Below are 25,026 nucleotides of genomic sequence, written 5' to 3'. Positions count from 1 at the left end.
AACAAATATGTATTTTAATTATTTATGGATAAATGGGCCATTAATTAATTTTCCTCTACCATGGTTTATTTGTATGCTTCATGTAATTATATTTGATTTATATTCATATATCTAAAGTATATACAATTATTCTCAAGTAATTATTAATTTGATTCATTTTTATATATATCTGAATAAGTAGTCCTTTAATGTTTGTTTTGTTATTGTTGTAAAAGATAGAATACATGAACTCTTGGATGTATGGTTCGTTAAGGTTTAAGGCAGGTTTCCGTGAAGAGGTGGATAAATTTATTGAAGCCACAAAGAAGCATGCAACGACATTGACAAAGAATAAGGATACAATTATTTATCCCTATAAAGATTGCAAGAACCGTATGGCATAGGCAGATGTGACTATCATCAGATCATATTTGATTATGCGAGGATTTGTTGAGGACTACACAGTGTGGATTCATCATGGTGAAACGGTTATTGTTAACGACGAGGATGAGGAGGAATACGACAACGAAACCCTAGAATCTATGTCCCAATATTCAGCAGAGCTTGATGCACGAATGGATTCCGAGTTTGGCAATCAACAAGGTGGTGATGCTGGTGGTTGGGATGGTAACAATGAAGGTGGTGCCAATAATAATGGTGGAGCATATGTCGGGGATGAAGATGATTTGGAGAATATGATTCGAGCCCTTGGACCAGAGATTTTACTAAATAGCCCAAAAGATCTAGAAAATTTGGAAAGGGTGACAAAATCATCGAAGGAGACTGTGTATGGTGTTGAAAAGAGTTGTCCGACACATTGGACATTGCTACGTTTTGTGCTTGAGCTACTCATCCTGAAGGCTAAGTATGACTCGTCAGACTATAGTTTTAATGATCTATTGCATCTCCTGTCATGGGTGCTGCCACAACCAAACTCAGTTCCCACCAACATATACCAAGCAAAGAACGTCATAAGTCCATTGACAATGGGGGTTGAAAAAATCCATGCATGCCTCAACCACTGTATACTTTTTTGTGGCGAAACGTTCAAGTCACTAGATAAATATCCCTGGTGTGGGGCCAGCCGGTACAAGAACAATGACCTTTACGGTGGGGACAAAGCCTGCACGGGGAAAATGAGGAATAAGAAGGGTACAAAAAAGATGGTACAAGAATCTCAGTCCCCAGAGGACACTCCATTAGGGAACGATGCAAAGCAGAGAAGAATTCTAGCATTGGTAATGTGGTACCTACCAGTGACCGACCGCTTGAGACGTATCTTCCTAAACCCTAAAGAAGCTGTACTCATGACATGGTGGGATGATGAGCACAAGGTGGATGATGATAAGATTGCACATCCAGCTGATTGTAGTCAGTGGCAAAGGTTTGATGTGAAGCACAAAGAATCCAATGGTAGAAAAGTGTTCATCAACCATGATTACAAAGAGATGAGTCGGGCGCATTACAGTGTCTTACAAAGTACACAACTGATGCAACCGTACATTGATGAACACTTGGCTATCATTATGGCGGAGAGAAATGGTCGTTAAGATGATTGGGTCATAAGACAACATTAGCAACGACTAACTACATGGTTGAAGGACCAAAACATACCGCCTAGAGAAACCATAGACTCTATTACCATCAGTAGGTTGGCGGAGGGGCCATCGAGACAAGTGACATCTTGGAATGCTTATGACATCAATGAGTATACGTACTATGCCCACGTAAAGGATATTAAATATGTGAACCAAAACAATGGCGTTCGAATAGAGGATCTCGATGGATTGGAGTGAAAGATCCAATACTTTGGCATCATTAAAGAGATAGGGAAACTAGACTATGGAAGTGATATAACGGCGGCCCTGTTTCGATGCCACTAGATCAAACAACACCAACTGAACAAGATCAGATTGAGAGTCCTAGATCTTGAGAATCTATGCTACCAAGATGACCCTTGAGTGCTCGCTTCATGTGTCGCACAAGTTTTCTATATGTCTAACCCATAAAGTAACCTTTCCTCGAAGAAGAAGACAAAGCACGTGGTTGCCTCCGGAAAACAACACATTATCGGAGTTGATGGCATAGACATTGTTGAAGCTTATAATAACTACGATGAGATGCCACTATTCATAAGCTTTTCTAAGAAGATCAGTGTTGTGGAAAAGAACCAACCCAAAGACATTGGCATGGGAACGAAAAGGTGTCAAGGGGAAAGTCGTTACAATGGGCTAGCTAGTTGTTGAACGTGGAGTATTTGTGTAAGTGTGTGTTTGTAAGACTTCATTTATGCATGCGTGTGAGACTATATATTTATGTATGTGTGTAAGACTATATATTTATGTATGTGTATGAGACTATATTTATGCATGTGTGTGAGACTACCCTTTGCAACATCCAGATGAATCTATTTCAACATCCACTCTATTACTACTAAAACTTTATAAAATCACTTAACACTTTATGAAATGAAGAAATGGCCAAAATAAAAGTAGGAGATAGTGATGTGTTCAACGACTTTTATATTCATCACCTTTACAGCTGAAATCATTTAGTGATTGAAAATCAGGTTTGAAGCTGTCATTTTTTAAAATTTAAAATTTGAACTATTCAAATTTTGTCAAATAAAAAGATAACCAAAATAAAAGTTGTAGATAATGATGTATTCAACAACTTTTATATTCATCACCTTTACAACTGAAATCATTTAGTGGTTGAAAATCAGGTTTAAAGCTATCATTTTCTGAAATTCAAAATTTGAATTGTTCAAAATTAGTGACAAAGATAGATGACTAGAGTAAAATAATAGAGCATGATTTTAGATAATTTTAGGAAAAAAAAACCATCATATTTGGAGTTAGTATGAGAAAGAAAAACTAGTTACAAGTTTCAGCCACAGATTAAAAAGAGAAATCACACTTGTTTATCATTGATCATCATGAACAATTGTGATTTTTTTTAATCTCTGAGTAAAATTGGTAACTAGTCTTTCTCCCTCGTACTAACTCCAAATATGATGATTTTTTCCCTAAAATTTTCTAAAATCATGCCCTATCAAGTTACTGTGTTGATTTGGTCATTCTTTTCATTTGATAAAGTTTGAGCAATTCAAATTTTCAAATTTAAAAAAATGGCAAGTTCTAACGAGATTTTCAACCATTAAATAATTTCAGCTGAAAAAGTGATGAATATCAAAGTTGTATAACTCATCAAGATCTACAACTTTTATTTTGGTCATTTCTTCATCTGACAAAGTGATAGTAAACATTGTTCACAAATCAACATGTCTCTCGTATAGTTTATGAAACTATGAGTCATATGTGAATTTGTGAACAATATTTACTAATACTTTATCACATGAATAAGTGACCAAAATAAAAGTTGTATATAGTGATGAGTTCAACAACTTTTATGTTAATGACTTTCTTATTTGAAACCATTTAAGGTTTCAAAATCTTATTTGAAGTTGATATTTATTGAAATTCAAAATTTGAACTGTTCAAATTTGATCAAATGAAAATATGACCAAAATATAAGTTGTACATCTTGATGAGTTCTACAACTTTGATGTTTACAAAAATTTTATTTGTGGTCATTTAGTGTCCTAAAATTCTCTTTGTTGTTTTGAAATTCAAATTTTAAATTTTTAAAATATTATTTTTGTAAAGGAGAAAATATAAAATTATATATATATATATCATGAAATTGTTTATATTTATATTTATTTATACATATATAGAATAATAAAAAAAGTATTATATAAATTTACACTGTGTTCTTTATATATAAATTACAAAATTATTAATTAAAATAAATTTAAAAATATTTGTAGGGGTGGCTTACTCAGGAACCGCCCCTACATATCGATTTGTAGGGGCGGCTGGATCAGGAACCACCCCTAGAAATGATCTGTGGTATATAAGCAAGAGCTCCGTCCATCGTTCTATGTCATGGGCGCTTTCTTCCTCTCGGACGTCGACAGGCTGCCGATTTTTTTCTCCGCCGCCCCCATTGCCGTCGCCGCCGTCTCTGTGGCCTACAACTGCCTTCTCTGACCTCTTCCATCCTCACGTAACTGCACTTCCGTCCACCATTCCCCAACCGCCCCTTTCCACAGGCCGCCGGGGCTAGGGTTTGAGCTCCGCCGGCTCGGCCGCGTGCTCTAGCTGGTGTCCCCACCACTGGCGCTCCCTCTCCGACCTCGACCACCAAACTCACCGGCCCATGCGCGCTCTTCAACATCCCTCCACCTCGTTGTCGCTTGGTCTCTCTCGTGCGTGCGACGTCGATGCAGGGGTCGCTCTCGGGCGCTCCTCCACCGCCGCCACCTAGCTCATCCACTGTCGCCGCCTCGCTCCTCGTCCGCCGTCGCCATCTCCACCGCCATTGCCATCCGTCTCGAAGGTCAGTGCACCTCATCTCCTTCGTTGCAGTAGTTTCTAGATCTGCTAGGGTTTGACCCACACCTCATCTCCCCTTCTTCTCTTGTCACACAGTTGCTGAACTTGTGTGCTTTTGATGGTGATTGCCTAGCAAATAATGTTTTTGTACTCAAACCAATTCTTGAAAACCACATTGCCTTGTGTTATCTGAGATAGATTGGAGTCATTAGTCTTATTTGCTCGCATGACTTGGAGTAGCAATAAATTGACAGTGTTCTTTTTACAGGAAATACATTAAACAAATCAACTGTTTTGTAATAATCTTGAATAAAATCAAATGTTCTGTAACTATAATATGCACATTGTTGTAAGTAGACTTCCCAATGCCCCACCTCCTAAAATGGATTTTTTTTTCTAGTAGTGGGGGTTATGATTTCCAAGAGTATCAATCCTGATGCTTGCCATGAAAATTGCATTATCCTTTATACCTAATTAGGAGATCATACTACTGGATTTTTCTATAATTTGATGAAGCTACATCACTTGCCTATCATGATAATTATCATTTGCTCGGTCTAAACGGGCAACCGTCATAAACAATTTTCTTGTTGACACATGTAGTAGTCAATCATCGTTCGGATCCTAGGCTAAACGACCTAAGATATTGTTTGGCTCGCAAAAATGTAGCATTACTTGTTTACGGAGGGGAATAGAAACCGATACTTGTGTTTGGTTAGGGTCAGGCCGTAATCAATTACGGCATAATTAGATACCGGTCTCGCTCCGTGCACTGTTGATTCCTCCCCTCCCGGTGCGTTATCGCATTACTGGCTGCCGCCGCTCAAGCGCTGGTGCTCACCTGACTCCACAATAGTTGTAGTAGTTGATGTCAAATCAATGCATTTTAGAACTCATTGCACATTGTTGGAATTAGAAAGGACAATATTGAAATTTCACAATCGTACTACAAAAAGATCCAGTGGCTGCCTCCTTAATATCCACACACACTGCCAAGTCCAATATTGACAACACATATGTCTTCAAACCAATGACTTCATCCTTAGTCACACCTATTGAGAACTGGTGGTGTCCACCTCCTCCAAGCAACAATAGTTGAAACCGGAGACAGTGGGCATTAGACTGAAAAGACACCATGTTGAGCAATGTATAAGTGTTATCTCCCATTGGAAAACAAATATTAGATAAAATGCAAGTAGCGGTCAATAAACTTTTCTCACCATGTGCAGCACAATTGTTAGGGTTCTTTCCATTTAGTTAATATGAATATGTATTTGTGACTTCAGAACTTACATGCTTAATTAACATCGTAAATCACTTGTGCCAATTAACAATGTTTTCAAGAGTTGTTGAAAAACAACTCTTATTATTTAGCTGTGTATGTCCAAGTGCCACTAGCAAACATCCCATGTCCATTGTTACCATCCACATCGAACCATTATTATTTATTTGGCTGTCGTCTCACCTTTCTACAGTATCTTCTTCCTCACTAGCAGCTATATCATGTCATCATTTAATTTGTTTGCATGCTGTAGAGTGATGTTTACACCGTTACCTTGTTTTTGTTTGGTTGGAAGCCGCACTCATAATAATCAGACTGCATGCTTGCATTGGTTATACCAAAGCATGTCATATGTTTACAGACTGCCAAAATATGTGCTTGCCTTTATTTTTACAGGGTTGGAAAGCTGTACTAATGTTTTTGGTCATTTTATTTGATTTTCCTTCTTTCTACCATTCTTTCTACAAATAATGTTAACAAAACACCAGTTTGGTTCTTGTTTGTTGAAACTAACAGCCACTGTATTTATTCATAAATGATGTGTTTGATCATGCCACTGTTTGCTTTGGCAAGCAAATAAACACACAGCTGGATGTGGCTGTGTGTGATCATGCCACTATTTTTTTATTGTAGTCTTTGTGTTATCTCTTAAGTTAGTCTTGTAGATTTTATTGAAATGTTTCCATTAGCTTATAGTTATTAGTGGTTTAGTTTTAGTAGTCTTTTTTTTCCAGTTTCATTCATTTCCATTTTTGATATGGCTGTGTGTTGACTGTGCTTTCATTTGTACAAGTGTGAACTATTTCAATTTTTTTGTTGAATCTCAGTTCAGTTAATAACTTGAGCCATGATGTGTTGCATCTCAGTTCAGTTAATAACTAGTTTTTGCCATGAATTTTATCAGTTTTCCTTATGCAGGAAATTGCTTAGGTTTATCATATGATTTATTTTGTTTGATTTCCCTTCCTTCTGCTGCTGCACATTATACTTTTTTCAAAATAGTCATTTATGTGTTATGTGATATGCTGCAATACTATTCTCGTGGCACAAGCATTTTTAGCACTATTAGTTGGTCCTTTTAATGTCTGTGTCTTTCCAAAGTAGCTTGAGTCATTAGGATAGGGTCGTGGGAATTCTAGTGGAGATGACAGAGATCCACTTAGAACCTTTCTTGCAGAAATGGAAAAGCTTGTTCACTACTACGGTCCTGAAATCATTATATGTGTCATGCACTTCTAGTGTCTACATCCATATCCAGATCAGAACAGCAAATGTTATTGGTTGGAACTTGGTTTCTTTTCTTGATCAGGTGATTGACTGTGATACCACTATTTGTACTTTAAGGAAGTGTAGGCCACAGATTTTGGTCATTGCTGGAAAGAAAAATCTGATACGCTACCACATCCCGTTTCAAAACCTGCTGTGTCCACTTTTTAGTGCATAATTTTTTAAATTTATTGCTTTTAGCCATCCGAAAAGTGGCTCGGGGAAGCGTAATACGGATTGTGTGGATAAGCCAAACTTCTCTTAAAAATGTTAATTTTTTGAAAGACCTGTCAGAAAGGCTTGTTTCTCTTTTCTATAGTGCTACCGGGTAACATTGCTAGGACTCATTGTCTCGTACAAGCAGATGCTACTGCCTGATTCAGTAGCGCACTAGATGGTGATCAACAGCCTGTTCGATTGGCTGGTTCGTGAAGAAACGCTAGCTGGTTTGTGTGAGAGAAAAATACTATTTCAGCTCAAAATTTACGATCGTTTACGACAAGCCACAGCCCAACGAACAGGCTGCAAACCGTCTTCTTGGTGATGTCCTCCTCCCTGAACTCAACTACACCGCAACAACAACAGCACCTCCCTCTCTGTTGCACCTCAAGCTGATCCTTTGCGCCCTCCATTCTTCTGTGATCCCAACCACCACCTGCAACCAGGAAGGAGTCATGGCTGTGCAGAACTGTGTTCTTCCGTTGCTTTGCTTTGCTTGGTCCCCTCGGTCCCATTAACATTCATTCAATTGAACCAAACAGCAGTTGCTGCTGCTTTACAGTTAACGAGCAACTTTACCTTCTCTCTCTTCTCTCTTTACTGTGACAGCGCCATATGGTGTTTATGTGTGATCGAGCAAAGTCAGTATGGTAGCTGTTGCTTTTTTTGGGAAGCAGCAACTGTTTTTTTTTTGTCAAATCTCCCCTCTCTATTTTTGCCACCTTTCCTATCCTCTATGTTTGGAAAGCAGCAACTGTTTTTTTACACATTTTCCTCTCTATGTTTGTTAAGCAGCTGTTGCTTTTTTTGCCAAATCTTCCCTCTCCTCTCCTCTCCTTTGTTTTGCCGATGATGAAATTGTCGAAGTCCATACATTATATAGAATATGAGCTGATGATAAGAACTTGTGAGGAACTTGGCATCATTAGCAGCCGCCCCTACATTACCTTCTCCTCTCTTCTCTGTTATGATGCCTTGATGCTCCAAGTTCATGATCAAATGATGATTGACATGTTTCTGAGGCCTCTACTACTGCTACTACTCATTTTTTATATATTGTTGTTTTATAGGACTACTTTGGTTTATAGACCTTTTTAATTTTTTATACCTTCTCACGTACCTAAAGCACACTTTCTTGCATCTATTAGAACAAAGCGTGAAATAATGTCGCGGACACCAGACAGTGCAGCCCGATGCTTCGAGCATGATGAGCAACCAACCTATGAGGAGCAAGCACTAGAGGACCAGCTTACACAGGAGCAGTTCAATAACGAGTTAGAAAAGGATCTAGAAGTGATGCTTACTCAGGAGCAGTGTGATGAGGAGGAAGGGGGAGCAGAAGGAAGAGCAGGAGAGGCTACTGAAGGCAAAGAAGAAGAGGATGATGATGACTCAAAAGAGGAATATGTAAGTCTCGAGGATCCTTTCCCACGTGAAGCCAGAAGGAGGCCCACGGAGAAAGATTTGGACAAGGATTTTGACCCGAACAAGGAGGTAGGAATAAAGCCTTAGCTTGTAAATTTTGCTAAAGCTTTAGCTGTGTTACCTCTGCTAACACTTTGACCTGTCATATATACAGGTCCCTCCTAAAACTCAAAAAAGACGATGTCGACGTCCGCGACATCTCGCTGGACAAGACGGAGCAGAGGAAAGGAGAGCAGAGACAATAGCCATAGAGACGGACATTGAGGCCTCTGCTCCACAACCTCAAGACACAACCATGACTACCGAGCCTAAGAGGAAACGAGGGGATAAAAAAGCAAATCTATATCCAGATAAGGCATGCTATGTGATAACGGAGGTCGGGCCAGCAGGGGAGATCCTTGATCCGAAGGAATTAAGAGGACGATTCCGTAATACGATCAGGGCCGTAGTTAAAGATAAATTGAACCCAACAATCCTTAACTAGAAAGAGGTACCAGAGAAGAAAAAGGATGAACTATGGGATAGGCAGCTGAAGCTTAATTTTAGATTTCTGGAGGGTAAGCACGAACTGGTAAAAAAGAATGCTTTTAGGATGATGGGAGAGTCATTCTGACATTGGAGGTCGGAGCTCAACAAGAAGTATATCCAAAAGGGGTTAACTCCCTTCAACGAGTTCGGCAAAATAACTCCTAGTCAATGGAAGGAGCTCGTGGCTCAGAAGACTTCACCAGAGGCATTGGAGCTCAGTGCCCGTTACACTGAGCTAGCGAAGAGGAACAAATACCACCATCATCTAGGCCCCAGTGGCTACTATGCCAAGGAAGAGCAGTTTAGGAAGATAGACGAAGAGAACGCAGCTGCTGAGAATATCGATGTGATGAATTTGAAGGTACGCTCAAGGAATTGGATATATGCGAGGAGTACAGAATCATCCGGTAGTAATCTTAAGTTTGATAAGCCGGAGACCCAAGAGGCAGTATCAAGGATACTGAAATATGCTGAAGACAAGGAGAATGGCTCATTCAATCCTTCCAGAGAGAGGGATGAGCTTAGCCTTGGCTTGAGAAACAAGGAGCACACAGGCCGTACTAGGGGGCTAGGGAAAAGGATGACCTGGAAACACGGATTCGAAGAGGACAGGCACATGTACAAGAAACATGGCAGAGACGGGGAGACTAATCTTGAGCTCTAAGTAAAGGCTCTAGTTACGAAGGCGTTGGAGGAGCAAGGACTGTCTACGGAGCCACGGACATTAATGACTCCACCGGGAGAATTGGCATTAGTTGGCAGCCCTCCAAAAGTTCCTAGCAGCCAAGGTTCCACTGCAGCCACAACCCCTGTCGATCGCATACGGGAACCAACTAGTTGCACCTTGGTGTTTCTCAGCGGCCGGTAGAACGTTGTGATGGAGGTGGCAACAGGTGTGGCATATCCTTCCGATGGCTTACACCACAATAATAAGATACCGCCGGACTACACTAGGGTCGAGGTGCATACTGTGAAGCCCAAATTTGGAGCGAGTTGTTGAGGTCGTGGAGATATTTTCACCGTCTCGTGACCACCACATTCCTAAGATGCCATATTCTTCCCCGCCTCCTAGTGAGCATGTGCCTGATAAGCCACAACCTTCTCCAGCTCGTACCGAGCAAGTGCATGATGAGATGCTACAATCTTCTCAACAAGCACAGCCGATACATGAACAACGAGTGTCTCCTGAAGAAGGTGATACACAAGAAGATGAGGACGTGCCTGAATGGGAACTTTGAAAGAAGCATCCAATCACCATAACACCAGTTTATGTTCTGATGAAAGATGTCTCGTCGGTGCATAAGTTGTATTCCCATGACCAGTTCAAGCTTGAGAACCAAGTTAAAAAAGTTACATCACGGGGTTCTGAGGAGGCCGTCACTAGCAAACTCCACCAAACAGCAAAGCAGTATCCAAATGTTGATGCCATCAAATGGTCAAAGGATTGCCCGAAAACATATGAAAGAGGCAAGCCCTTCCTACCAAACCGAGACATCCAGCGCCTACCACTTGAAATGAGAAGGTTTCATGATTGGTACTTGCGTGTTCTCCCAACGAGCATAGACCTCGTACGAGCATGCTTCCCCACCGGCACATTGGGAAGCCCAACCAGGAAAATTGTCTTTGACTTCAGTGACATGCAGACATGCTTTTCACCTCGGAGCAATGGAGATGAATCTAATTCGCACGTGGTGCATGTAAGTCCTTGTCCTCCCGATATGATATGAATATAATCTTTGAATTTTGTTGTAACTAACCCACGCCGTGATTTATAGAATTCAAGTGCACATTGTCAAACAAATGCCAAGTGTGAAAGCCAGGTATATAGACCCTCAAGCTATAGCACAAACAAATTTTAATTACCCTAAACAGTGGAAACTGGATGCCAAAGAGCTAGCTGCTGGAAAGACTCTTCGGAAGAAAGAGCACATCCATACGGCGAAACTAAGGGAAGAGTCCCTTAAGGTTGCGGCATACATTGCCCTGACTTTCAAAATTCTCTAACAGTACTTTACTATATGGCTACCATACAACTTCGAGTAAGTTCAACTCTATACTTAAAGCTTTATTCGATGCAAAAGAGCTTATCTAGTTCTATGATTAAATCCATGCAGCAACCACTGAATTTGTATAGGCGTCGATGTCGGGAGAAGCATGACATGGGTCTTTGATTCAATAGATAGGGACCCGGTGACATACAAAGACTTCATATCGATTCTCAAGGCGTATACATATCGACAATCCTCATTAGCTTATATGTTTATATACATACTTGTAATATTCACTTTTGAATACTAACAAGTTATATTTACTAAAATAATTCGAACAGGGCATTTAGGTTCTATGTCACTAAACATCATGGAAGGCATGATCCAGCAAGGAAGGAAAAGTTGGCTATAAAAACACTATATGCGGTAAGCGTAACTTATTTCTTCAGTACTCCATTACATGGCTGTCAAAAGCATTACTTAATATTTTCATATGCAAAACACACAGCGTCCCAAGCAGAAGCCTGGGAGTATACATTGTGGATACTATATATGTTCTATGATAAGTAACACCGGTGTCTACAGGAGACACCCCTTAAGGGTAAGTTTGAACCTCTTCACCCGTAGTATAAAAACTTCATACATGGTATGAAATACTAAACCAAAATTTGTTCTCTTATAGTGGAAAGAAGAGAAAGAAATGAAAAAAGATCCATACAAGGATGACCAACTCTTAGAGCTCGTCGGTGATCTTTGCAACTTCATATTGGACCAGATTGTACACGTCAAAGGCACCTACTATGACCGAGAGTCTGACTTAGGTAGAAATCCTCAGTACCAACACCTTCGTGAGACCGAAAGGCTTGCTCTAAGCCGTTGATAACAATGTGTATGGAATTTGACATTGGTTTTACCTTGTGAATTATGTCTATTTAATGATGGATTGTATATATTCTTGTGAATTTGACTTGTAATTGTAGTTTATATAAGACTCTTGTGCTTGTAGTTTATATAATACTCTTGAGCGAACGCGGTTCGGAACGTTGGTCGCGTGACGTTCGGTGGGACGTTGAGCGAACGCGGTTCGAAACGTTAATCGCTCACTCGCAACACGAACGTGGGAATACGCGGAAACAAACGGGGCGGTTCTGGTCGAATTTGAATTGTAAATTTAAATTTTTTTGACAAAAAATATACTATAGGGACGGTTCTACACTGAACCGCCCCTACAAATAGATATTATAGGGGTGGCTGGTACTACAACTGTCTCTACAAATCGATTTGTAGGGGCAGTTGATAACACCAGTCGTCCCTACAAATCAATTTGTAGGGGCGGTCAGAAAACCGTCCCTATAAATACATGATTTGTAGAGATAGTTTGGTAGGAACGGCTGACCAAACCGTCTCTACAAGTGATCTTGAGTCGCTCCTGTAAATGATATCTTTAGTAGTGCGCTCTTACGAGTCGTTCCCGGCGGACTGATATCCTGTCTCATGCAGCTGCGAGTGTTGCACATGTATTCCAGCTATCCTGACTGGTACACGGTCGGCAGCGCCAATTTCGACGAGCTATAGAGAGCCTGTGGCAGTTGCGGTCGCTGGAACTCACGGTACAGACGGGGGCGCTCAGGAGGCTCGCCACATCTGCGCAGCTCGGCGCTTCCACTCGCCGTCTGCACAGGCTGCCGGCTGACCGGCTGGGGCAAGTCTGGAGGAACATGAACGCGTTGCAGTGGCTCCGCATCTCTAACTGTGGAGGTTTAGTTTTTTTTTTCCTTTCTAAAGAGTCTGTAGGAGATGCTCTTAGATATTTATACTCAGATGATGGTTTCCAATGTGTGTATCTGTCATTAGCAACCTTTGCTAATAAAATTTTGCATTAATCACTAATCTATCTTTTTAGAGATCAATCACCAATCTACCATTAATTAACCGTATTTGTAACATAGGCAAACAGGATGGAGAGTGGTGACTGATGGCAGCAAAATTCATTTGATCTTGATTCTGCAGCATTGCTCGTACAAGGAATTCATAACCCAATTTTCTACGAATTCAGTACCGAAGACGGCTTTTTTTTGCCGAGCGTCCCAGACTTTACCGAGTACTTTTTATCGGACGCTCGGAAAAGAGGCTATTTGTCGAGTGCCAGAGAGAAAGCACACGGCAAACAACTAGCACTTGACAAAGAAGTGGTTTGCCGAGTGCCGAGCACTCGGCAAACAATAACACTCGGCAAAGACCAGGTTTGCCGAGTGTCGGGCACTCGGCAAACCAGAACACTCGGCAAAGGGCCGCCGCCGCTAACGGTCGGTAGCCGCCGTTAACCCTTTGCCGAGTGTCTTCTTCTGACAGTGTCATTTTTTTTACACTCGGCAAACCATATTTTTTTTACTTTTGACCTCCAAACTTTTTCTGTAGTCCTCATACAATACCTGGTACTCCATATTTCAATGTGGCACATTTCTTGGACTTTTTCTATATTTCTTTAATTTATTTCATTTAATTGAATTTTCTTGGATAATTCAAATTATAACTGCTAGTCATTCGAATAATGGAAAAAAATGAATGAAAAATGATATTCATGTTATTTAGTATAATGTGAGGCCGTATCCAGAAATAAACCATCAATTTCGAACATCTTGTTCACGAAACATGACCACGAAATTGCGGTCGAGTTGTTTTTAAATTCTATAAAAAACAAACGAAGTCCGAAAATCATGAAACTTGTCAAGATATCATGATATCATATGTGGAGGCTGTGATAAAAAATTGAGAAGGTTTCGCGCAAGTTGTCACGTACGGTTTGTCGAGTGTCTGAGTTTGGCGCTTGACAAAGGAGCCTCTTTGCCGAGTGCCAGGACGGCTGGCACTCGACAAAGAGTTTAAATTTTTTTTTAAAAAAATACCCCTCTTTGTCGAGTGCCAGGCCGGGTGGCACTCGGCAAAGAATTTAAAAAAAATAAAAAAAATACTTTGCCGAGTGCCAGATCGTGGGCACTCGACAAATAATTTTTTTTAAAAACCCTCTTTGCCGAGTGTCAGGCCAGGTGCACTCGGCAGAGAATTAAAAAAATACTTTGCCAAGTGTCCGATCGGGGGCACTCGACAAAGGGGGGATTTAACCCCGGTGGCCCAGCCGGCCCACACACACCGCACGCACGCACACACGCACGCTGACCGCGCCAGCGCTGCCGCCGCCCCCCGCGCCAGCTCCGTCGCCGCCCCCGCCCGTGCCGCCTGCGCCAGCTCCGCCCCCGCGCCCACGCCCGTGTCACCCCCCGCGCCGCGCCGCCGGAGGAGGAGGAGAAAGAGAGGAGGAGGAGGAGAGGAGGAGAGGAGGAAGAGAAGGAGGAGGAGGAAGAAGGAGGAAGGAGGAAGGAGGAGGAGGCACCCCGGCCGCCGTTGCCACGTCCCCGGCGCTTTTCCAGCTGTCGTCTTGTCCACCGGCGCCCTAGCCCCTTCACCACCACCGCCCTACGGCGCCCACTAGGTATGCCCTACCGTCATCGTCGTCGTAGTATTACTAGTAGTTGCGGTAGTAGTAGTGGTGGTAGTCGTAGGAGTTATAGGAGTGGTTGTGACATTGTTATATATATGTGGTTGGATATAATCTTGTGCATGTCGGCCATCGTGCCGTTCATATATATGTGCATGTCGGCCATCGTGCCGTTGGTTTTCTTGTAGGTTTTGGAAACCTCACCGTGCAGGGGAGGTGCTGCCGAAATTTTATATTGACAGTTTTATGTTTCTTTTTTTTGCAGAGAAGAGCCCGTCGGAGCGGAGCCGGAGTACCTCGGTGACCCCGATCGCCTTCCTCGCCGCTGCAGGTCTGCCTGCACCGCGTCGCCTCATCACTGCACCGACCCGCCATGGCCCCGTTAGCCTGACTCCACCGCCACCCTAGGTATAACCCCGCTTTCTGTATCATGGTTGTAGATCACGTAACCCAGTTAGGCGTCTCCCGTTCGAAAGAGATACGGTTGGAAATATGCAGATATTTCCATATCTAAAACCGTATCTGTTTCGAATTATCCACGTTTTTTGGACAGCCCGCAGATGCGTAGGTGAGGTTAGTTTCCATGGTCTGCTCCGATCCAAGACAGAGTTTTGGCATCATCTCCCTGTTGTTCTCCGAATACACACTCTCCATGTCAGGACTTGTATTTGGAGAACAGCGGGGAGATGCTGCCAAAATTCTGTCTCGGATAGGAGTAGAGCATGGAAACTAACCTCATCTATGGATCCTCGCTTGGGATTAGGACCTATCCTCACCTATTAGATAGTAGAAATGTCGTGTAGATGCAATTAATGTTTATATTACTCGCCGCTATAAATGTTAGAGGATGGAGGATCGTGAGTGGATGTACACGGGTCGCGCAAGTCAGGATTAGGTCACCAATAAATGAATCGACAAGACCAATGCTTTCTTGGAACAGGCCTTTGGCGCGGCTGCTAAAGGAGTGAGTAAAATTTGTTGTCCCTACAGCAAATGTGCAAACAAGAAAAGACAAACGAAGAAGGTCATGGGGGAACATCTTTGGAAGAATGGATTTACGGTAGACTATACTCGGTGGGTCTACCATGGTGAAGCTAATCGTATGAGAGAAGAGGTGGTGAGACCATGCGTCAAGGATTATGATGCTGATGCTGGGGTAGCAGACATGTTAAATGACTATCACGAGGCACAGTTCGTTGAAGGACGTACGGAGGAGGAGCTAGAGGCAATCGCAAAGGCGTTCTACGACATGTTTGCCACGGCACAGAAACCTCTTCATGGCCAGACAAAGGTTTCACAACTAGATGCCATTGGACGCATAATGGTGTTAAAGTCCTAGTATAGCCTGAGTTGAGATGCCTTCGATGGTATGTTGACAGTTATTGGCAGCCTGCTTCTGGAGGGTCACCTTCTGCCAAAGAGCATGCACGAGTCACAAAAACTCCTTTGTGCACTTAAGATGCCATATGAGCAGATACATACTTGCCCGAAGGGGTGCGTCCTATTTACAAAAGAATACATGGAAGCAAAGTACTGTCCAAAGTGTAAATCCTCTAGGTTCCTGGAGGTAGATTCTGGTGATGGACAGAAGAGGCAGCTTCACATTCCCGTGATAATCCTACGACACCTTCCGTTCATACCGAGGATCCAACGGCTATACATGACCGAGCAATCTGCGAAACAGATGACATGGCATAAAAATGGCAAACGATACAATCCTGATAGGATGGTACATGCATCTGATGGTGAAGCATGGACCCACTTTGATGGCATTCATCATGAGAAAGCTAAAGAGGCTCGTAATGTACGTGTTGCGCTGGCAACAGATGGGTTCAATTCTTATGGAATGATGGCTGCCCCATACATATGTTGGCCCATGTTCGTTATCCCCCTCAATCTCCCCCCCGACGTATGCTTTCAACGACAGAACGTATTCTTGTCATTGATAATTCCTAGACACCCGAGGAATAATATGGGTGTGTTTATGGAGCCTATGATTGATGAATTGGTCCGTGCTTGGGAGGAAGGGGTATGGACATACGACCGAGCTACAAAGAAAAACTTCAAAATGCATGTTTGGTACCACTACTCCCTGCATGACTTCCTGGCGTATGGGATATTCTATGCCTGGTGTGTTCACGGGAAGTTCCCATGCCTAGTATGCAAGGAGGGTCTGAGGTTCATTTGGTTGCAGAAGGGTGGCAAGTATTCATCGTTCAATAAACATCGGCAATTTCTCCCTCTTGACCATGCATTCAGACGAGACATCAAGAACTTTACAAAAGGTGTCATAGTGACAGACCCTGCACCACCGATAATGATTGGTGCCATGGTTCGTGAATAGATAGATGGTCTCATGGTCAATCCAGAAGGTGGTTTTGTGGGATATGGTGAGCAACATATGTGGACTCATAAGTCGGGCTTGACTCGGCTCCCCTATTTTGATGACCTTCTCCTTCCATACAACATTGATGTAATGCACACTAAAAAGTATATCGCCGAGGCACTTTGGGCAACAATCATGGACATTTCTGACAAGTCAAAGGACAACGTTAAGGCTAGAGTGGATCTGGCAACATTATGCGATAGACCAAACCAACATATGAAGCCTCCTAGTCGTGGCAAGACATGGAGAAGGCCTAAGGCCGATTTTGTCTTGAGCAAGCCCCAAAGGAGGGAAGTACTAGAATGGATCTAGACGTTAATGTTCCCTGATGGGTATGCAGCTAATCTGAGGAGGGGAGTGAACTTATCTACTATGCGAGTCTTAGGGATAAAGAGTCATGACTACCACATATGGATTGAGCGGCTTCTTCCAGTGATGGTTTGAGGCTATATCCTTGAGCATGTCTGGCTAGTGCTAGCAGAGTTGAGCTATTTCTTTCGCCGGCTTTGTACCAAGGAGTTATCTCAGATCGTGATTGCTGACTTGGAAAGAATGGCACCTGTGTTGCTCTGTAAGTTGGAGAAGATCTTTCCACCCAGCTTCTTCAATCTGACGTAGCATTTGATTTTGTACCTCCCATATGAGGCACGAATGGGGGGGGGGGGCTCGTGCAGGGCCGTTGGTGCTATCCAATTGAGAGATGTCTAAAGGTTTTTCGAAAGAAATGTAGAAATAAATGCAAAATCAAGGCTTCCATTGTAGAGGCATACATTCTGGAGGAGGTGGCGAACTTCACAACAACATACTATGGTGACAACCTCCCTAACGTGCATAATCCACCCCCTCATTATAATGCTGGTAAAAATGAATCGAACCTCAGCATTTTCCGAGGGCAACTCGGAAGCGCAAGTGCATCGACCCCCAAGACCTTGAATCATGAAAGTGGCGCCATATCATGCTATACGTGTTGACCAACCTTGACAAAGTGGCGCCGTACATGCAGTAAGTTCTCAACGAACTTGTTAAATACGCCATCACTATTCTGCATCCAACCCCCTTGTTTCTCGTTGGTACAGGGAATTTCTTCATGAATTCTGGCGTCAATCAAGGGATCCTACCCCACAGCAGCTAGATACCCTTCTTAGACAGTGTGCGAGAAATGGAATGCCTGATTTCATTTCTTGGTTCAAACGGAAGGTACCGCCCAATTTAGCTTGTACTTAGTTTGACATTCTAAGTTACTCATACGTGCGAATAATATAACGATGTATCCTGCTTGAGCTTGCAGGGCCAAAGGGATGCGTCTATGCGTGTCGAGTTGAGGCAGGTTGCCAATGGCTTTGCCTATAGGGTCAGGTCATTTTCCGGTTATGACGTGAATGGATATCGCTTTCGCACAACAAGCTACGAGCAGAGTTGGCTCAATCGAAGAACCACAAGTTCCGGAGTTTTTATGCCCGACGTTGATGAGGTCGAGTATTATGAAAGAATTGAAGAAATATACGAACTCAAGTTTTATGGTTCCAAACCTTTTAATTCCGTCATATTCAAATGCCATTGGTTTGATCCTGAAGTAACGAGACGGACATATTCTAATCTTAGGCTAGTCGAAATTCGACAGGATTCTGTCTTACCAGGAGACGATGTCTATATTGTGGCCCAACATGCCACACAAGTTTATTATCTCCCATATGTGTGTCAAACCAAAAGGCATCTTAAGGGTTGGGATATTGTGCATAGGGTATCGCCACACGGTAAAGTGCCTGTCCCAAACGATGAAGATTACAACTTAGACCCAAACACATATGACGGAGAGTTCTTTCAAGAAGAGGGACTAGAAGGGAGGTTTGAGATAGACTTAACCGAAGCGATCGGAATGGAAGTAGACAATGAAACGGTTATTGAAGAGGACGCTAGAGATGAGGTGCAAAATGTGAAGGACTTACAAATGCTTGAGCGATTACATTTAGACAATGACAATGGCAACATTGCTCATTTGGATAGTGTTGATTATTTCGACATGATTGATAGTGATGATGAGACTTATGATCTAGCTAATCCCGATCATGAAGATTATTTATAATACATGTAATACTATGTTATTTTGTAATTATGTTTTGTTTATTTTGCATCTCTTTCTAAGTACTTCTTGTTTATCTGTGCTTATTGGTTTACTCTTTTTAATTGCAGGTGATTGAACAAAGATGGTGGGCGGTGGGATGAGGAAGCTAGCGTCCTTGTACCGAAGGACAAGGACCGCTGCACCGGAGGAGAGTAGGAGGAGGAGCAGCCATAGGAGGGAGCCGTCGCCTGCCGCCCCATCGCGTGAGGAGGAGGAGGAGGAGCAGGTGCCCTAGGAGGATGCCGAGGAGGCGCAGGAGGATGCGTAGGAGGACGACAAGGAGGAGGCGACAGTAGGGGGTTCTGCTTCCTCTAGTTCGTCGTGCGTCTACTTGCGAGGTCCCGCAAGCCTCCCTTAGCGACCGATACCTCGTGAGAGACGCCCGCTGATTCGACCCGAGGGGGAAAAGTAAGTAACTTTAGATGTTATCACTACTTTATATGATATGTTGAAAATCAAAATAGAAACTAATAATTTTTCATAATCACTTGGGTAGGAACTAGACGATTGTGGCGAGTGGAGGTACTCACACATGCCAAGTCAATGGCATCCTCGGTCTTCTATGCAAGGAGCACTTCCCTGGCCTACTTGAGTACGCCGGAGTGACGGGGCCGGCCTACTTGTTTGACCACTACGCCGCCGCCCCCGATGCTGCAGATCGGGCCCGTAGGGTATTCAACAACAAGGCAGAGCGGGTGAAGCAAGAGCTATGGGTAAGTCTTTCTCGCACTACATTGCTCAATACATCGCATTCATTGGACATTCTTGAAATAATGAATGGATACATTGTGTTTGCATGCATGATTTCTTTAGATGCCAGGACTGACATGAGGCTAGGGCGGATGCGGTGGCTACCAAATGCTGCAAAAAACTCATCATGGACATGCATTACGAGGCGCGCATCCAGGCCGTCGTAACTTACCACGGGACCGTTCTTGGAATGAAGGTCACCAAAAGGGATGCAAGAACCATGACGCTGACCCGGGACCAGTACCTACAGGTAAATACAGAACATTAATACTGATTCCTTTTGAGATTAAGTAGGCTTAATTTCATCTTCTGATATGTCATGTACTTGATGGCCTATAGATGATTCCTTATTGGTGCGCCGTGCATCCCCAGTGCTGGGTACAGATGGTGGACAAGTGGTGCTCACATGAGTGGGAGGAGACGCACAACTTGTGCCGGGAGCGGCGTTTGATGATGCCAGGTGTAGCACACCATCAAGGTAGCCGTAGCCTCAGTGGATACGCAGAAACATAGGTACGCGAATTCATTTATTTATTCTAACGCTCAATTCTGCATGATTTCTAATCATCTTGCTATTTTTATCGCAGTCGGCGTCACATGGTGGCCAGCCTTGCTCCATCTTCAAGGCATTTGCTATGGCCCACAAGGGCAAGGCGACGTCCGACGTCGACTACAACCCGGAGGATGGGCCCGAGGCGTACAGCAATGCGACTGTCCACAACTGCCTCAGTGAGTACACATCGATGGCAAGGGAGGTCCATGGGCCAGAGTACGATCCGAGCACCGAGGACCTTGATGGAGAAGTCGTCATGAGGGTGGGAGGAGGCAAGAAGCATGGGCGGTACTGGATTGGCGACGACGCAATCGACTCGGCCACTACTCCCAGTCTCTCCTAGATTCGAGCAAGCAGCACGAGTACGGGCCCGGCCATACGACCTCAACAGGACACTTCACACCACCGGGTGGAGGCACTTGAGGTTATTCCTGGTTTATTCGTAGTTCATTGGTTTTTTATACCTTTCCTTTGCATTATTGTAACATTGGGGTGAATATATTGTAGGCCCAGCTGGAACAAGAGAGGAGGATACGGGAGCAGATGCAGGCGAAGATGGAGAGGGTGTAGGCCGAGCGGGAGGCCGAGCAGCGGAGGATGGCGAAGATTCTTTAGTACATGCAAAGTCTTGGCGCCGCTACGGGTGTAGTTCCGTCACCTTCGCTATTTGCTCCACCTCCACCTCCTCACTATTCTACTCCTGTGAGTATAAATATTTTAGTTTGTATGTTCATGCTTATGGTCAAACCTAGTAGAGTATGAAAGTTTTATTCATGTATGGTATATATTTATCTTGTCTCACACAATCCCCATTGAGGGGGAATCTGTTGGAAGGCGGGTTAAGGAGCAACGCAATGCCACGCGAGGGCTTTGCCGACCCCATCACAAGCGACGGAACCGGATTCCGTTCAAACGTGCCCATTAGCGAGCTAACCGAGCGCGTCACAAGTGACCCCTCTGGTTGCGGAAACTGCGGACGGGGCAACAGTCACAAAAACAAGCTAACTCTCGACCGAATCCCCGCTACGTGTGGGGGTTCAAGGAAGGTTGGACTTGCGAGAAGACCAAACGCACGGTCATAGAATGATAGCTAAGATCCTAAGGAGGGGGTACATGCGAATGCAATCTCTTCTCCTTTGTGCAGAATCAATCGGCGGCATCGAACGATCCTCATGCTTCAGCGAATCCTTCACCAAATTAGTCTCATTGGTCATCTGGTTAAGATTCTTGTGGTTGTTAATGGAACTTCTATTTGTAATTGTGGTTGTAGATGATGGAGCACTTGGATTACTTGTGAACTTATTTGTGATATATTGTGAGACATGTGACGTTTGTGATATATATGTGACGTTTGTGATATATATGTGGTGTTGGTGATATATATGTGCTGCTGATGATATATATGTGATGTTGGTGATGTTTGTTATATATATCTTCTGTTTGTCTGGATGGGATGTAAAAAACAAATAAAAAGGTTGTTTTCAGTCACTTTGCCGAGTGCAATGGCCACGACACTCGGCAAAGTGACTACCTGAGAACATGCTTTGCCGAGTGCAAAGGCCATTGCACTCGGCAAACATCACAGATTTGCCGAGTGCCATGGGCCAGGCACTCGGCAAAGGTCTCCTGTTTGCCAAGTGTCTTGACAGGACACTCGGCAAATAGGCTACCTTTGCCGAGTGTCTTGCCGGTGGCACTCGACACAGTGGCCACCTTTGCCGAGTGCCTGAGTCAACGGCGCTCGGCAAAGCGACGACCTTTGCCAAGTGCTTGACCTTGACACTCGGCAAAGCCGCCGTCACGGTGGCGCTCGCCGTCACGGCGACTTTTCTTTGCCGAGTGTCAGATTAGCACTCGACAAAGGCTTTGCCGAGTGCCCGATAAAGTGCACTCGGCAAAGAGGTCTTTGCCAATAAACTGTTTACCGAGCGCTCTTTGCCGAGTGTATATCGGCCTTTGCCGAATGTATATCGGCCTTTGCCGAGTGCCTGAGGCACTCGGCAAAGAAGCTGAATCCGGTAGTGATTAATGAGTTTGGCATTGTTCGCAGGTATGACCGGAACGAAGGCATACCTTATGTGTTTGCCAATAATGGGTAGAATAACCTACAAAATAAATCTAATGTTAGTTCAGAAAAATGCATCTTTCTTTGGAGTCCTCCGATAACTTCTTTAATTTGATGTATCCAAATATTATCATACTTCATTATATATTTCTCGCTAGTAAAAAATAAAGAGTGATTAACTCTTTAGAGTGCGCATAAGATATAGAAAATCTACTGGAGAGTGAAAAGATTGAGAAAGTGATGATTTTCCAAATGATTTTCTAAATGATGATTTAGAACGTGAGTTTAAGAAAGACACATAAAAAAAACTCCTCGGTGGGTTGTACTGTCCATGCTTAGAAGATCTTCAACAACTAGAATTGCATTTCTTAGTCCCGAAAACACCTATATATTCTGAAAGTGATTATAGTAAACATAAACATAAACATAAGCCTGTTATAAACGCACTGAAGCTCCCCATGGCAAATGCACAACAGATCGAGCAATGTACGCTAGCAAGAATACACATAAACATACATGTACGTAATGTACCATGCTTGCACTGCGTGTTTTCGTCAATGCATGCATGCAAGCGGCCTGGTGGCGTCTAGGGCTGCTCCTTGATGGTGGCTGCCAGGTCGAGGCAGTTGCTGACGAGGCGGCTGATGTGGCGCTGCGCCCCGGGTATGGGCGATTGGAGCTCCGGCCGCTCCTCGAAGGTGTCCTCGCAGTCGGTGGAGTAGGTGGCCGCCGCGGACAGCTCCGTCATGAGGTCCGCGTTGCTGCCGCCGTTCTTGAGCGTGTCCCGCGAGTTATTGATGGAGTCCACCAGTGACGCGTAGCTCTCCTTGCACGTCTCCAGCGACGACATCATAGGGTTACCCTGGGCGCCGCCCAACTTTATCGCCTCGTCCAGCTTCGTCTCCGCCATCGCCGCCTTCACCGCTGTGATCCGCAGGGACGCGTCCAGCAGCTGCTCCGGCGTCGTCACCCCGGGCAGCGTCGTCATCGTGGTGCACAACGTCTTGTAGTGCATCTGCACGCACATGCCATGCGTTGCGTGTGCATGCACATTTGTAAGTCTTCATTCAGGAAGAAATCAAGCCCCTACGTACCGCACTGCAATTCGTCTATACTACGCAACAGATCAAATTCGTGCCTGCATGCATGTGCTACCTGTTGGCATAACGCTACGAGTTCATCGTGGCCGGTGGTGCCGATCAGGCGACGGCCGTCGTCGTCATCGGCGGGAGATGGGCCGGCGGCCTCGAGGTCGGGGCCGACGATGGGGTGGACCACGCGGGCATCAACGGACTTGTTCGTAGACGCCGCCAAGGCGGCGACGAGAATCAGAGCAGCGAGGTATCGGAACATTGCGTGGTCCTTTCGGATTTGGAATGACCGCGAGGTTAACAAGAGAGACAAGGGCGTGAAATGGCTATAAATGGACGTCATTCGTATCCCAAAATTTGTGCTGCTGCTAAAGAGGTCGATCGGGAGTTGACTGCAGGCGAAAGTTGGCCATAAGTTTTTCCGGGTTGCCATGGTTGGTTAGCCTTCATTGTAGGTCGCCTACTCCGTACCCTTGCAGTTTTTATCATGACGAACCCAAATTTTAAGAAAATATATAGATAACAAAACTTGTGTTTGCAAAAATAAAATTAACTTCAGAAATAATGTTAACCACATTTGAGCATCTCCAAAAGTCTTTCTTAAACTCACTCTTTAAATTATTATTAGTTGGAGAGTTATTTGAACAAAAATCGCTCTTTATATCTTTTCACAGTCCAACAATTTTTCCATATCTTGTGTGCACCCTAGAGAGCCAGCCCGCTCTCTATCTTTGGTTAGCAGTAAATCCGAAATAGAGGATGACAATATTCGGATATCTAATTAAAGAATTCGTTGGGAGATATTTTTCACCAAAATCTATATTTCCATTCCCATCAATTAGGAAGGATATAAGCTCTTGGAGTTGCTCATATATCCTTTTCTACTGAGTCAAAGTCGTGTGATGCAAAATTATTTTTATCGACTTTCCTTCACATGTATGATATTTGCTATATTAGTTCAATGAGAAATGGCGGTAATTTCCTTTCTTAGCTTGGACTCCAAGAGGACCTAAACTACTCCCTTCCTTCTTTTTTACATATAACATTAGTTTTATTTGAAGTCAAACATTACTATATTAGACCATCTATTTCAAAAAAAATCCTTATAATTTTATGACATATGAATTATACTATAAAAGTATTTTTCACAATGAATCTAAAACATAACTCTTATGTCATGAACCTATATAATTTTTTTAGAAATTGTCATAGATCCCAAAATTTCTTGTAGTGAATTATGAGCTACGGACCCACATGTCAGTTCCACGCTGAAGCGTCACGTCAGCTAATTAATGGACTATGACATGGTTGTTTTGGACCGAGATGGTATATTTAAATAGTATAGGAACCTAGATATGCAATTTTATGGTTCGGGGACCTAGATAAGAATCGCGTAATAGTTTATGGACCGCCAATGTAATTTACTAAAAAATCTACTTTTTTTTAATAATTCAATTGGTGCTTATGGGATCGGTT

The 25,026-nt window shown here is 43.4% G+C and overlaps 1 protein-coding gene across 1 annotated transcript; it reads right to left on the bottom strand.

The window, feature by feature from the left end:
* Positions 1-22,830: 22,830 nt before the first annotated feature.
* Positions 22,831-23,855, bottom strand: LOC136458833 (probable pectinesterase/pectinesterase inhibitor 61). Its single transcript, XM_066458749.1, has 2 exons — positions 23,615-23,855; positions 22,831-23,474 (listed from the first exon to the last, which is right to left on the bottom strand). The coding sequence occupies exons 1-2, from the start codon at positions 23,810-23,812 to the stop codon at positions 23,046-23,048; spliced, it is 627 nt and encodes a 208-aa protein (XP_066314846.1). The 5' UTR covers positions 23,813-23,855; the 3' UTR covers positions 22,831-23,045.
* Between the last annotated feature and the right edge of the window lie 1,171 nt (positions 23,856-25,026).

This window comes from Miscanthus floridulus, chromosome 6 (assembly GCF_019320115.1).
Source record: "Miscanthus floridulus cultivar M001 chromosome 6, ASM1932011v1, whole genome shotgun sequence".
NCBI classification, from domain to species: domain Eukaryota; kingdom Viridiplantae; phylum Streptophyta; class Magnoliopsida; order Poales; family Poaceae; genus Miscanthus; species Miscanthus floridulus.
This window is presented reverse-complemented; position numbering and strand designations above follow the sequence as displayed.